At 34.0% G+C, this 15502-nt stretch overlaps 1 protein-coding gene across 1 annotated transcript; it reads left to right on the top strand.

The window, feature by feature from the left end:
- Nucleotides 1-1723: 1723 nt before the first annotated feature.
- Nucleotides 1724-9949, top strand: LOC145316985 (uncharacterized). Its single transcript, XM_080157840.1, has 11 exons — nucleotides 1724-1897; nucleotides 2362-2440; nucleotides 2929-3106; nucleotides 3813-4146; nucleotides 4386-4455; nucleotides 5026-5567; nucleotides 5969-6076; nucleotides 6325-6419; nucleotides 7440-7549; nucleotides 9135-9280; nucleotides 9575-9949. Exons 1-11 carry the CDS (start codon nucleotides 1752-1754, stop codon nucleotides 9675-9677), a joined length of 1911 nt encoding a protein of 636 aa, XP_080013966.1. The 5' UTR covers nucleotides 1724-1751; the 3' UTR covers nucleotides 9678-9949.
- The last annotated feature ends 5553 nt before the right edge of the window (nucleotides 9950-15502 follow it).

Genomic DNA, 15502 nt, shown 5'->3' on the forward strand with positions numbered 1-15502 from the left:
TAAGCTCTTTTCAGAGATTGAAGGGTAGGTCGGTATTGAAGAAATATAAACATAATTTGGTTATATATACAGTATGGCGGGTTCATATCGGAATTAGACAAAGAGGGGATATGCAACACATAAAATTAACCTTTAAAACATTTCTGACCGAAAAAGAATTTTAAAAAATTGAGTTTTAGAACGCGACCACTAAAAAATATATTTGATTACTTATTAATATGCAAAGACGACATTCAAAAAAAATTTAAATGAGAACTATGGCTTCATGGTGCTCCCTGGAAAGGCCTTGAGGAGCTGAATCAGGAACGTTTCAAAATATCTCGTTCCTAGCCTTAGAAATCACTAAAAAAACACATTTTTTAAAGGTTTATTGAGATTGTCCAATTTGTAGAGGTTTTTTAGATTTTCTCAGGCTAGGAACGAGATTTTTTGAAACGGTCAAAAGTTCCTGATTCTACTCCTCAATGCCTTTCCTGGGAGCACCATGAAGTCATAGTTCTGATTCAATAAATTTTTGACTCCCATTTACAAATAGCTATACAATTGAATGTCTGGTCGTCAGCGGTTTTAAGACTTAGGATAAATTTTAAATCATCCAGAGGTGTATTATACTCATACAAATCATTTGCAGGTCCCCGCTTTGGCCTCAGAAAAAAAATGTCCAAAATCGACCCACCCTAATATACAGTGTTTTTTTTTTCAAGTAAAAAGTAAAAAATACTAGACCTACATATTATATACCCAACAGATTTTAATAATCAGTTCATCATTTTTTCATTATGTTGGGAAGTTTTAAAATCCTCGAGCTATTCCTTATTCGATCAGAAAGTCATGCCACAAGAAAGCTTGTGCAAAAAATGCGAAACTTAAAAACAATTCAAATTGTGCGACTTGTGTAAATAGTAGAAAATGCTAGGCATTTTGGACCGTCATTAACTTCAGTTTAATGTAAGTACCAATTTTGTACTATTTAATTTGCAGTCTAGGAGCTATGTTGAAAATTTTGAGGAAGGTTAAAGAAGTTCAAAGTCATATTGGACATTTTACTACGAAACTACGTGGTACAACCTGAGCTTTTGGCGGTTCTAGTTATATGCATAAAATTTTTATACTATAAACACAATACGTCAACTTGAATTTTTAAAAGGTCCGCATAGTTTTGCACACTCTTTTGTTTGAAGGAAACGGCGTGATTCTCGAGGCATGACTTTCTGAGCGAATGAGGGAAAAGCTCGAAGAATTTTGTTGAATTTATTTTTAAAAGCCACGGTTATTTTGTCGTCCATTGTCTTTATTTCTATTTATTTTCTTTATGTCTATTTCTCAAATCAAACACCATACTGAAGTTAAACTGCTTTATAACAAAGTGATAATTGCATGAAGTACATTTCAGAAAAATGATTTCAAGCCTAAGTTACAAGTAATTTGGTATATCTCAAGAAGAACACATACCTGGCCGGGCTTATCATTGAAAAAAAAATACTTTTTTTTTTTTGGGGGGGGGGGGTTAGAAAATAAAGTATTTAGTTAAGTTAATGTCGAGTATAGTAACAATGCTAGGTCTAGGCTTCAATAACTCGCATTGCTCTCTATGAGCAAAATTCCTGTAAAATGTTTGTGTTTGCCTTCTTTTAGGTTTAGGGACAGTCAATATGGATAAAGAACCTCAATTTTAGAGGATTATTTTTGTAGCTTCTTGCTAAGACTTTACTTGGTTAATTTTCTAGTAATTTTTTATTTTCAGAGACAAAATGATGCCAGCATATTGGTGTCTGTATAGGCACCGTGAATTTGAACGATTCACGTTGATTGACCGTTTGCCAGAAGTTGTTCTGAAACTTGTGGCCTCCATGCTAAGTAGAGAGGACTTGAATAACCTGAGATTGGTGTCTAAAAGGTAGAAATGGGAAGGTGGAGTTACTACTCTATAATGTGAACACTAAGGAACTTGAAGGCTAATAGCTTAAGAATATTTATTTATTGCATCGAGTTTTAGATTATATAGCTTTACATAGATTTTAAAATGGAAAATTATAAGATTATAGCCAGTTTTGTTAGTCCTTAGTATTAATTTTATGATTTTTATTTTAATATTCTTGGAAAATTGTCTTTAATTCTTTGCTATACACGATTTTTCAGTATGACTGAGAGAATCTGTTCTTATGTCTGTAGACGCAAGAACAGTAGGTAATCGTTTTTCCTTTTAAAAGGCATTATTTTAAGAAATATGTGCACTGCTGTAAACATTCTTACATTTTTCCCCCTTTTTGGGGAAAAAACACTAAGAGGAAATATTTTGCAGCAGAGTAAAAAAATAAATCTTGTGCAGAATATACATCCCTGTGTTAATTTTATTTACAGGTGGAGGAAAGTGATTTACTACCTGGATAGGAGATATAGACGCTGGTATCTCAACAAGGACCATCTCACTAAAACAAATCTTGTTAGGAAAACATCTTATTTGACACCTTTAAATTTTTTAATAATAAAACTTATATCATGGGGGGGGGGGGGGGGGTGAGGAAGGTAAACCCAACATTAAGAAATAATAAAATCTACATTAAGAAATAATAAAAATTCATCTGATGTGTAAAAAGCAAGAGCATTGAAAATGTTCTTTTTTGTTGTTGTAAAGGAATGGATATAGGACATACGTGGATATATTGTCAGGGCAAAATTTTCCTTCAATTTAGCTTGCTAATTTAGACCTTATTTATTGGTCAGTACGTTTATCCAGTATGAGGGGGATATGGTAAAGTGATTGTTGGGTGTAGGTGTCGTTCTTTTAGCCAGCTAAGAGTATCACTTTATCAGAGTACATGAAAATCTAATGCAACATCCAAGTTATAATATCGATTTGCAAAGGCTATATTTCAGGAAGAATTCAGATTGAATTAACCCTATTTCATTATCAAATATTGTGTTATCCTTGTTAGTCTTGTGAGCCTGCACTATGCCGACGTACCACCCGAACTTGTTATCGAAATCCGCTGCTGTTTCAGTGTTGTTGATGACAACCTAGCACCCCTAAAGAGTAGGATAACAGGGTTTAGGCTATTTGATGGAAAATTCTGCAAGAATTGTCTCAGCACCTATCGAGGATTAAAGGAACATTTATGCAAAAATTTGATTACCTAGTTGTTTCATTAGCAAAGGTCCTCTACACGTTTCTGTCTTAATTTTTTTATCTTTAACTAGCCTACTTACCATATAATTTTTTACTGTATAAACTTTTAGTGTTTTTCAACTTATACTTTGGTATTAGTCACTACCTTATAGTAAAATATTCCTGGAATGGAAAATTACCAAACATAAAAGAACTAGTAAGCTGTGTGGCTAAAAGACTTATCATCACTGTTATATCATTTTTGGGGTATAGTCCCTTTCGTGGCAACGCCTCTGAAGGGGCGATTCGTCGTATTTTAAAAATGGCTTTTGATAGGTTAGGTTATATTGGGTTAGGTGATTTCCCCGCAGGGTTAGGCAATTGGCCCCGCAGGTGCTAGAAGTAGAAGTAGAAGAAAAGCTACTGTGAAAATACTAAGAAACGCCTCCACGAAAGGGACTATACCCAATGTTTGTTTATCGTTATTTTGACAAAAGACAAATTAGTCTTTGAATTAACCCAATATACATCTAGCTATAGAAACATTCATATGATATGTATCTTCTGTGCATTTATGTAAACGGCGAGATGGGAATGTATTAAATCAGATTCAGATCAAAACAAGAGACGGTTAGGATTCAATTCACGCGCCGGTCCACAAAAATATTTTAAAAAGCGTAAAGAAAGTTTGAAATGTTCCTTAATCAGGTATTCTCTCTGCAAAATGAGGAGAGCTATGAGCGTCCCTGCCTGGAGGTTCGTAGATTAATCAGCCAATCCAGCTCCACTCTTGTCTCACTAGACCTGTTACGAGTAGACCTCATGGGATTTGTATCTCTGAAAGATAATCTCTCTGCTCTTGAGACTCTTTCCATCAGAAGCTGCACAAACGAAGAGGGAATGGTAAAGCTGTTGGACCTGTCCAAGAAGACCCTGAAAAGTTTGAGTTTTTACAACTTTACCAAGTTAGATCTGATTGCTGTGACTGAGAGTGTCTCCAGCTTACCTGTCCTCAGGGAGTTGGTCATCATCCATGGAGACAGGAATGCTTTTTCCACAGAAAAAAAATTATGAAAAATGAAATTTACCCATTGATTTGAGTAGTCAATCTTTGATCTTTTTTCGTGGGTTAGCCTTTCAAAATGATTGAAACTTTAATGCCTTGCGAGCAAAGGATGCCCTCTTGTCGTTATAAATCTTATTATGCAGTTTATTGTTCTAAAAATGGTAATAAATATAGTCTAAGTGTTTTCTTGAGTTAAAAGCATTGATTTGTCATCAGTATTCCTGACCAAATGATCAACAAGAGCAGAAAAACTCTGACAACCCTGAAGATGGGCCACATTCAGGCACAAGACTTCAATCAGATTTTTATGTCAACTTTATAGTGAACATATGATGCTATTTTTGGCGGATAATGATGAATGATTTTATGTTGGGCGTCTATAAATTCCAACCCTGTGGCATTCTAGAGACATTAAAAATAGTATATACCTGTAGCTTTTTTTTATAAGAGCGTGCAATTATTTTCTTCAAGTTTAAGTAATATTTTTGCAAACAATAATGCTTGCACAGTTATGAAATGGGACATAGTATGAAAGTAAGAATTAATACGACAAAAGATATAAAATCAGTATGACAATATTTGAAAGAGTCCGTCAGTGTCCTTTTATATAAAGTAGTAAGCTTTTTTGTCTGTAGCAAAGGATCTCGCTATCTGCTGAACCGATATGGTTCTTCTTAATAGTGAAACTTCTTATAGGTCTATCTTAGGATTTTTCATTTTTTTAAAAAGTCTGGTGATGGTTTTAGGCTTTTATTCTGTCCTTCCATATCCATTCGAATATAGAACCCTTAGATGCTAGGGGCGCAGCTTCTTGTATTCATATAACACATTAAGATTTAAGTATCTGTGTAAGGAGCCTTTGCTGGACCTACTAGAAGTTGGCAAGCTTCCCAAACTCAAGAACTTGGAAATAAGTTTCTGTCAACTGAATGTTGAGCTGGATTGCCTGCTATCCATGGCGAGTAACCTCACAAACTTTCGCCTAGAAAGCTGCTATGACATTGGATTTGCCGAGTGTTCCTTCAGCCAAAATTTACTGGCCAACGTTAAGGAGCTCTGTGTTGACGTGTCCACAAATGGAAATCTAATATTCAATACAATTCCCTTCCTAGGTGTAGACAATTATGTATTGGGCGAGGTTATCCCAGTATTTTTTAGAACTCACTCCTGCAGACAATTGACCAAGCTTATATTTTCTGACGTTGACCTGGCCAGGTTCGAGGAGATGGAAAAGTTTTCTTTTGACTTACCCTGCCTCAAAACTCTTGAGATTAGCCATGATGAGATTGTTCTATCCAAGCTGCATTGTCAGGAGAATTCTGTGTTTGGCATCCTACGTTCATCAGCATCCACGCTTGAGGAGTTAACATTGAAAACTAAGGTGAACATAAACAGGTACAAAGCTTCATTATATCCTAGAATAATTTAGATACATATATTAGGACTGTGTTTCTTTACACGAAAGGACAGTAGTCTGTTTTTGAGTTACTAGATATTAAAAGTTACTAGGTAGCTCTGCTGGGTTTAATCACCGCAGGTTTAGGGCCCCTGCAGGGGTTAAGACATAGGAGAAAACAACCTCAACCATTAGTTTTATTTTATTTCATCAATAAGGGGGGGGGGGGGGTGCTCAACAGAAACTTTGGGGGGAAATGCCCTTTGATTTGAATAGTTTTTATTCATTTTTTATTTAGAAAAGACCTCCTATAATGCAAAGCTAATCATAAGCTTCGTTCGACCGGTCAGACAGACAGACAGCATCCTTGTACTTCAAATAAATGATCATTTTCATATAGGTTTGATGTTGATTTCCCGCGTATAAAGAAACTGGAACTGAAATATCTGTTCAACACTGGAAGTATCATCTATACCACTAAAGAGCTAGAGGATCTAACCTTGATATTAGGAAACAATAAATTTTGAAAAGTGATTTGATTTGTTAGTCCCAGGTGGACAAAGGCCCGGTCTAACAAAACTGGTATTCATAATATGATTTTTATTTTAATATGCGTTTAAAATTGTCTGTAATACAATGCTATACGTGATTTTTCAGTATGACCGAGAACTGGTTCCAATCCAGCGGATATCAATCGGTTTTAAAGCCATACTGGATAGAATATTATTATTTTCATATTTTATTTGTTGGCTGTGCAGACGTAGACAATTTGGCTGAACTTCAGGGCTTGCCTGCCAAGATGCCAAAGATAAAGAAGTTCTCAATTTTTACATATAGCACCACATCTAAAGGTACACCTTTTATTTTGATAGTTAAGCCGGAAAAGGAGGTGATTTTGGACTGTAAATTAACGTCGTTCCCAAAGTTTTTTTTAACCAAATTATTTTACCTATTCGTTTTTAGGGTACTTTTATTAAATTTTGAGTGGTTCGTTTAAAACTAGTTGTGAGCAAACTTTTTAACAAGTTAATTAAATCAAAAGATGGGAAAAATGGGGTGATTATTGGGGATGTATATCAATGTATAAAAGTAACTGGATGTCTATCTATCTCTCTGTCTGAAGTTTAAGATCTCGCGAACCACTGGACCGATATAGTTCTCCTTTACAGTTAAGCTTCTTAAAGTCCAGGGATGGTTTAAACTATTTTGGGAAAGGGTACCTATACCTTTCCAAGAGAAACTACCCTATAAAAAAATACCCATCCTCCCAAAACTAAAATGGATAATGGATCAGTACTTTCTATAGGTATCTCTCTCCCTTGCCTGGTATTCGAGATAGGAAGATAGGATTCAAATTTTTTTTGTTAAAGATTTCTCTTTTCAAATCACTCGTCGTTCGTAATATTTTTTTTATGCGTTATGCTCTTGTATATTGGTATCCCCCCCCCCCCCTGCAGCAAAACTATGACTCTGGACGAGAACGATAATTTTTTTTACAATTAGGTTAGGTTATTGTCTAGAGGGCCGAGCGCCCGCAGCTAGGTAGATTAAAGGGCCGGGCGATGCGGTTAGGCAAGCCAGGGTGCTGAGCGCCGCGGTCAAAGTCGTGGGGGGAGGGGGGGAGGTACTAAAATTTTTTAAATTAAAAAAACCCTAAAAGGATTATACCGAATATTACACCAGATTTTCATGTTCTCTAGTAAAGTGAAACTCGCAGGATTATAAATTAACGATATCCTCCATTTACCCCATCCCCTACCCACATACTTGAAGAATGAATTGACCAATAAAAGAGTTTCATGTTTGCAACCCAAATTGACGACAATTTTTCCTCTGTCATAATATTCACGTATATTTACATCCATTTTTAGGATTTATGTTTCTGTGGAGAGCTCTAGAAAGTGTTTCTGATTGCTTGGAATATTTTAAACTAGTTCTGGTTACTCCAATGTACTCCGTTATCAACGTGGAAATTCCAAAGGCAAAGAAAATAGATATAGTATATCTAGATCCCTAATCAGTATGTTGGACCAGTAAGAACACAGTGGAAAAACCGAATGGACATATTTGTTAGAACGTTACACAAATTGGTACGAAGGGCAACTGTTTTTCTCTTATATTTTCTTTCTAAGGATTTTGAAAAAAATTGAAAATATGGAACAGGGGGTTATAATATTTTCATATATTAGGCACTTGGTAGCCAATTAGGTATAGGACTCTGTAAGGATTAGGAAAAGGAAAAAAGAAAACTACCTACTAGGTAAAGAAATAAATTCTCCTTTATTATCTTTTTTTGTATCACATAATAGGACAAATGTTTGTCATCGTAACTTTTATCGAATTTTATCTTATTTTTCGATGAAAGCATTAGAATAGTTAGGTATTTATCGCATCGTATTGTAGACAGCTTTCCGCAGATATCAAAATTAAAAATTTAAACCAGTTTTGTTATTCTCTTTTAATATTTAAGACTTTTTTGTTAACGTAAGCTGACCAATAGGCCGACTCAAGATGCAAAACTTTTTGGCGCACTATTTTAACCCATTCTATTCATAAATATAAGACTATTGATACCTTTAAAAGTGTTCTCAGACTATTTTTTTAGCAATATGTCAAATTCGAATTTCATAAAAAAAAGGGGATGGTTCCCCCCTGGGGGTGAAATTTTTTTTTCTTTCAAACCAAGTCTTTATACACCTTCCTGAATTCGTCTTGGAAGAGTACATTAAGAATCAAAAAACGTTTTTTAAAAATATTGATCCCAGAAAAAGTTATCCTCAAATAACTGTCAAAATCACCTGATTTTGCTAAAATGGCCAAAATTGTTAGTTTTTTGAGAATAGCTCTTGCTATGATCAAAATATTTTAAAATCGTTTTTTGATCCTTAATGTACTCTTCAAGACGAATTCAGGAAGGTGTATAAAGCCATGGTTTGAAAGAAAAAATAATTTCACCCCCAGGGAGAACCTTCCCCTTTTTTATTAAAATCGAATTTGACATATTGCTGAAAAAAAGCTACCAGAACATCTTTTTTGGTATCATTGGTCTTTATATCATAAAAGGAATTGGTTGAAATAGCGCGCCCATTGAATTTTTAAAAAAAGTGGTAATTCTGAGTCGGTGTACTGACCAATGCATGTCTTATCTTTAAATCATATTGTTTGTAGGTCTTTCGGTAATGCTCTAAAATACATTTTCTCTGCTGTTATTAAAGATACATTATAAAATTTTGTGTAAAGGAGCATCATCACTTTCTATGTTTTTCTATTTCCTTCCATTTGCTTTACTGTGCTGTTCTTATTTTTACATTCAAGAGCTTTGCTACTCATAGATGGCAACATCCTTGGTTCATTTCAAGTTTAAAACCAGTCTATACCAACAACGAAATTAATTCGTAAGAAAATCACGAAACCTTTACGTATTTTCAGCTGTCGTTGTAAAATTGATGACCTGTTCATCTGCAACCCCCCCCCCCTAAATATTTTTTTAGATTTATTACGCTTGTTGGTTATACCTTATACCTGGTATAACTAATATTATTTAAATATTTTCTTTTACCCCTAAGGGCATCAGACTGCCATGCCTGAGAGAGCTGAACATTTTCGGATTTGACGAGTGTTATCCGCAATTATTAAAATTGTGCAACAACACACTACAGAATCTTAATCTTGAGTCCAGAAATACGAAATGGGTATCCAAGGTGGACTGCAGGTTAGGGTGCTTTATCTTAGGCAAGCTTTACTTAGGTCACATGAAGGTTTTATGCTAATTAGATTATTTAATTTAGTTCTTGGGAAGGTTTTACATTTTCAGAACTTAGATTATAAGGGCGCTTTAGCATTTTAATAGAATAATAATTTTCCATTGTCTCATCCCTTAAGATTGTTGGCCATTCAAAATTTAGTTTTTACTACTGCATTTTGTTTTAAATCTCTTTCTATGATTTGACTGAAACGTAGCTTAGTGTATAAAGAGCATGTTTAAAATTATCCTATCCAATATCAGGCTGCCTGTGCTGCGTAGAGCGAGCCTCACACCTCAGTTGAAGCAAGATTTAATGAAAAAGTTGAAGCTGAAATGTCCAAGCTCCACTGTTTTTCTTTCTTAATGTTATAAGTCATTGTTATATGGCATATAAGAATTCTTTCTAAACTGTTCAATCTATATTATGGATCTTAGAAGAGGCAAAAGTTCCCTTAATATAATTTTTTCATAAAGTCATAAATGGCTTTTTAGAAAATTGTTAATGAACGTTTTATTTCATTATCTAATGTACGTTAAGTTGATCTTTTACACTTAAGATCTATTATCTCCATTTGTTTGTTACTTTTGTATTTATGTACCTATCCGTTTTTTTCTTGAATAAATATTTTTTTTTCATCCATTGTCCTTGATTTATCTGTTACTAATGACTTCGCCCCTTATCATCTAAGGATATGTATTCAGAGGAGAAAGGGGAGCAGAAAAATAGCTGAATACAATCCCGCTGTTTTTTTTTAAAGCGAAGCTTTTCTATAATTAGGGTCGGTCCGTACGTCCGTCACAGACGGATAGCTTTTATCGTTAATTTAGGCAAGATAGAATTGTCCTATCGATTTCAAAAATTGCATGGTGATTCATTTATTAGTTAGGTACGATTTAGAAAGCGTAGCAACTCTATAATTATTACCAGAATGTCCGCAATTGATTCCTGGGACAACAAAGTATAATGTTATAAGCGAAGCAACTCTATAATCAAGTCTAAAAATGTAAGTATGTCCATAAACATTTTCCTATATCAAGTAGTTTTTTTAAAAAATTACTTTAAAGGCCTAAAACAGGCGCAACTTATTCAATAGGCACAGTTAGGACTTCTGAACAAAGATTGTACAATTAAATGGTTAGGTGTCTGTAATAGTTGGGATGTTAGTGTCTTGAGACCTACTATGAAGGTCTGGCTCTACGTTGTTATCAAGTATAGAGGTGTATAGGTTCTTTAATTTAATTCATTTTATGACGTCCTATGTGATGGGAATATTAAAACTAAAAAAAATCTATTATAATCTTTATTTGTATCATAACAATAAATGTATGCAACATGTATTATTTAACATTTATAAATAACAAATAATCAAAACATAATATAAAAATTCCATTATTTATTACAAAAAAATCTATTTTAATTTGATCATCTAACGTTAAGTAAATAACATCAAAAATTATTCAAAAAAATTATTTTAAAAAATTGAAATTACGACCCCAGACATATTTTATCATTGCATATAAACATATTTATTCCAAAGGAATTGAATCGGTTATAACTTAAAATTAAAATTTTAATAAATCACATTTAAAACAATATTTGATTGTAGAGAATTAGTATTTTGATTTTTTTCTGTTATTGAAACTTATTTTTGATTCTTATTAATTATAAGCAGTTAATATAGACGTTTTCTTCCACTTTCTAGGGCTCGGCAGTTCTGCGTCAGCCGCCTGTAAGCCTCAGGAAAATCAACATTTTACAATTTTAGAAAATCAGCTTGAAGTCAAAATCTGACCATAATATAGTAATCCCTCTTTCAAAAAATTTTAAATCATCTAAACTCATTTAAATTTTAGGTTTACCTAGTCACGGCTGTCTAGCCCTGCTTCTTTTCCCTCAAAATTTTCTGATTTTCACACAAAATTCCTTGTTAAGGTCTAATAACCCATTTTTTCGTTTGTTTTAATTAATGTTAGGTTACAAATATATAGGGTACTGTGTAATTGTATGGCCTCGCAGGGGTTAGACATAATGAAAAAACTACCCCCTTACTTTCAATCAATTTTAAAAATAAGGGGGGGGGGGATCATCAGTACTCAAAAGTTACTTTTCGTGAAAGCACCGATTTTCCCGCATTTTAAGTGGACTTTTTTCATCAATTTACCGCCTTAAATTTTTTCTTATTTAACCATCCCTTTTAAAATATTAAAAATGCTACTTAGGATCTGCAAATGATACCCAAACAAGATAATAACAGAATATAAAATATATAATAGCTGCAGCTATCAGAACTATTGCTATGATGGATGGTTGGCCGCTGGATTTCTTCGTCTTCTGCGCATCCCAATATCTAAAATAATGTCATGTTTTTTAAAGGAAAAGTTGAATTGCCCCAAGAAAATGCATTAAATCGCAAGCTCGCCATTTTATTTACCAATAACTGTATCATGTATTCACTAGATCTTTTCATGAAAATACCTTTTTTCGAATTTCAATCTTCTGCTAACCTAAAAAGTTACTTTAGGGGCCTAGAAATATATGTACAAAATTTCAGCTCTCTATCTCTACTGGCGACCTAGCGCCAGGCATGTAAAATATCAACAGATAACGGTAGCACGGCGGTTTTAACAATATCTCAGTAATGTGCAGGTTTCCAGCTCTTCTGCATATTTCAATTTAAACACATAAGGCCAAAGATATTAAAGCTAATCACAAACGGTTTATTAGGGACCCCTTAAAAATAAGGGTATCTTTAGCCTTACTTTAGTTTAGGGGAGATAGTCTACCCTTAAATTTAGTAATGTCAAGCTTAGGTAAAGATTTTGATAGGAATACTTTAACCTTACATAAACCTATCATATCAATATAAGGTACCCCCCACATCTACCCTTTTCAAACGATTCCCCCCCAATGAATAGCTGCCATAACACTCACCATTCCCCTTCTCCCCCTGTCCCTTAGTGTTCTTTCAATTGGGGTTATATAAGAAAATTTTCATCAGCAAAGTTTCATTAGACTTAGAGGCGTTAAAAATTATCATGAATGAGGCTGTATATTCTATTTTAAGTATTCTACATTTTTTCCCTTAATCTTAATCTTGTTTTTACTACTTTAGAGATTTTTTGGCTGATTAATAAAAACTCTTCCTATCTTTTAAGTAAAAGATTTAGGAATCCCTATCAAAAACCCCTCTCCCTTTATGATGCCCCAGCCTTATAAATCCTCCCTTTTCATATAATTCTCCACCTAGGGTTACCTAAGGGTGTCGTTAATTTATTTAAAAAAATAATGAATAAAATTGTTTCTTAGCCTATCAATTTGATATATTTTTTTAACAAAAAATTTTGTGGATTAAATTAAACTTTAATACTATAGAAAAAAATCTTATAGAATCATATAGAACTTAAATCATACTCATTGTAATAAGTTATAAATATAACTCTTTGTAGAATTTAATTTTCACATCGCCATAGTTGTTCATTCAATTTAACAAAAAAGGATCAAAGATTCAGCACTTTTTCCATTTCAAATATTTGATTATGAGTCATGTGATTTATCTATATTTCATGTAGTGCCTGTATACCAAGCAAAGAAATCATTCTGTACAAAAAAAAATTTAAAATCTTTCACTATAAATCTTACATCTTTAAAGTTTAGAGAAGTAGCCGAAATTATGTATAACAAATATAGGATGTATGTCTGTGTGTGCGTGGGAATTGAATAGAAACTTCATTTGAAACTAATTAAGGCCATAATATTTTTTTTAATTCAAGCTAAAAGAACGATTTGCTGTTTTGAAAAATAACCAAAAAAATAATAAGGAAGTACAGCCGTACTACAGTATAATTAACCAATAGATATAATAGAACTAGATGGTCAATCGGGATCCATAATTTGTGAGACTTAACCCTTAACAGTTGGGCCCCTTGCCGCACCTTTATCAGTAGTTCAATGCTCCCCCCCCATTATCTCAGCTCCTATTAAAGCTAGAGTGCTAAAAAAAATTGTGCAAGTCCCCTGTTTGATAATGAATTTCCGACTTTAAGTGAGTGAGAGTCAATTTTAGCTTCCTCCACACTTTTATTCAACAACCTTTGTTTTTACATCCTTTTTTACTTAAGGGGGGGGATCACCAAAAAAACATAAAAAAAAACTTGGGACAAAATACAACTTTTTGGGAGATATATTTTTCATCCCCTCCATTTTATTTTATTTGGGGTAGGGATTCCTGAACCCCATAAAACATCCCCCCAAACCTGTAGTAGTACATCCTCATCCTTATACTAAAGTAACAGGATGTTTGTGTGTCTGTCTGTGTGTCTGTACCAAAGGATCTCGCTAACCGCTGAACCGATTGGGTTTTCCTTAACAAGGTAGCTTCTCATAGGTCCCGGGAAGGTTTATAACTATTTTCTTGGGGGGTGGGACACCCCCAACGCCCCCAAAAATGAAAAATACTCCCCCCCCTAAATTTTTTTTATTTTTTTAAATTTTTTAACTAAAATTAAAAATGATGATGGAGGGCACCCGGCACGCCCCCCCCCTAAAAAAAAAAAAATTTTCTACCCCACAAAATTTTTTTTTTACTTTTTCTTATAAAATCTAAAATAAGAAATTGGGTTATCAAATTCGACTCCCCCTCCTCAAGTGCCCCTAGAGGCCTCTAGGGGCGTAGCCGCTGGTAAGAAATATAGGCATACAAGTCAATTTCAGGTTCCATATATGATTCTGAAAGTACTGATCCTCCAAGCATAGACGTCCAAGGGGGGGGGGGGGGTGAAGTGGGGATTACCCCCCCAAACAATTTGAGGAGGGATAAATACCCCCCCCAAAATAAAAATCTCTAACAAAAAAATTTTTGCCGCGCTTCCCGCACATTTTTAATACTAAATATTTAATAAAATTTAAATTACCCCCCAAAAAATTTTACCCCAGGAGTAAATTTGGGAGGGGGGTGGGGTAAACAAAATTTACCCCTGCAAACAGATTTCATTTGGGGTAATTAGCAAATTTTACCCCCAGGGTAAAAATTTTAAGGAGGTTAAAAAAAATTTGCGGCACGCTTCGCATGCCATTTTATCCCCCCTTAAAAAAAATTTCTCCCCCCCCCCCCCCCACAAAAAAAGCTTGGCCGCCCCGCTCCAGGTATCCAGAAATTTTTTTAAAACTCCTTTTTTGAAATGAAAGAAACAGAATTTAAACAAAAAATTTGTAGAGTGATGTGCAAGGTTGCCCCAACCCCCAAAAAATTGAAAATTGAAGAAAAAAAATTTGACAAGAAAAATCTTTTTAGTGAGTGTGGAAGGTCACCCCTTTTCCAAAAAAAAAATAAATTTGAAATTGAAGACAAAACATTTTTTAAGAGGGTCACCCCATCCCTAGAAAAATTAAAAGTGGAAGAAAAAAATATTTGTACCGGGGGGTGTGGGAAGTCACCCCATTTCATGGAAGAAAAATTTTTAAAAATTTCAGATAAAATTTTTTACAGGGGTGTGAGAGGTCACCTCACCCCCAAAAAAATTCAAAAAGAAAAGAAATTAAAAAATTGAAAATGGAAGTTAATTTTTTTTTAATTTAAGGGGGTTTGGGAGGGTACTCAACCCCCAAAAAATATAAAATAAAAGAAAAGTATTTAAAAAAAAATTTAAGGTGGTGTTGGAGATCACCCACCCATGAAATAAAAAAGTTGAAAAATTAACAAATCTGTAAGGGTTAATTTCTTATTGCTCTATATGTATGACAGAATTTGGTGCCAGATAGACCATCTAGATCTTATATATCTATTCATTGGATGTCAAAGCTCTTCCCACCTCTACCTGCTTTCTTTTGAATTAAGAACCCTTAGGCATCGCTAACTTTAATGTAAAAAAAGCTTACATAAATTTGAAAGTAACCTTTATCAAACCCCCCCCACCACCACCCTTCCCTATTAATTTCTACCTGCTTTCTTTGCAAAGAAAGGTTTAGGAATCCCTAACTATTTATGTAAAGGTAGCTTAATCCCCTCCCTATTTTCGATGCCCCTACCTTATGAATCATCCCTTTTGATCCACTTCTCCAAGTCAAAAATCCTAGGGTATCTTATCAAAAAAAGGTACCTTAACTAATTTTAAAAATAATAAGAAATAAAATTCTTTCTTAGGATGACAATTTGATGTTTTTTCAACAAAACTTTGTGTGGATTATTTTTA

This window comes from Acartia tonsa, chromosome 4 (genome assembly GCF_053477335.1).
Source record: "Acartia tonsa isolate MP-2025a chromosome 4, ASM5347733v1, whole genome shotgun sequence".
In the NCBI taxonomy this organism is placed as follows: Eukaryota; Metazoa; Arthropoda; class Copepoda; order Calanoida; family Acartiidae; genus Acartia; species Acartia tonsa.

What these genes read in the sequence shown, in the direction of transcription:
- LOC145316985 (XM_080157840.1), top strand. Translation starts at nt 1,752, where the DNA reads ATGATGCCAGCATATTGGTGTCTGTATAGGCACCGTGAATTTGAACGA. An exon ending in ACCATCTCACTAAAACAAAT is followed by an intron (nt 2,441 to 2,928) that starts CTTGTTAGGAAA and finishes TATTGTGTTATC; the next exon opens with CTTGTTAGTCTTGTGAGCCT. An exon ending in CAGCACCTATCGAGGATTAA is followed by an intron (nt 3,107 to 3,812) that starts AGGAACATTTAT and finishes TGTTCCTTAATC; the next exon opens with AGGTATTCTCTCTGCAAAAT.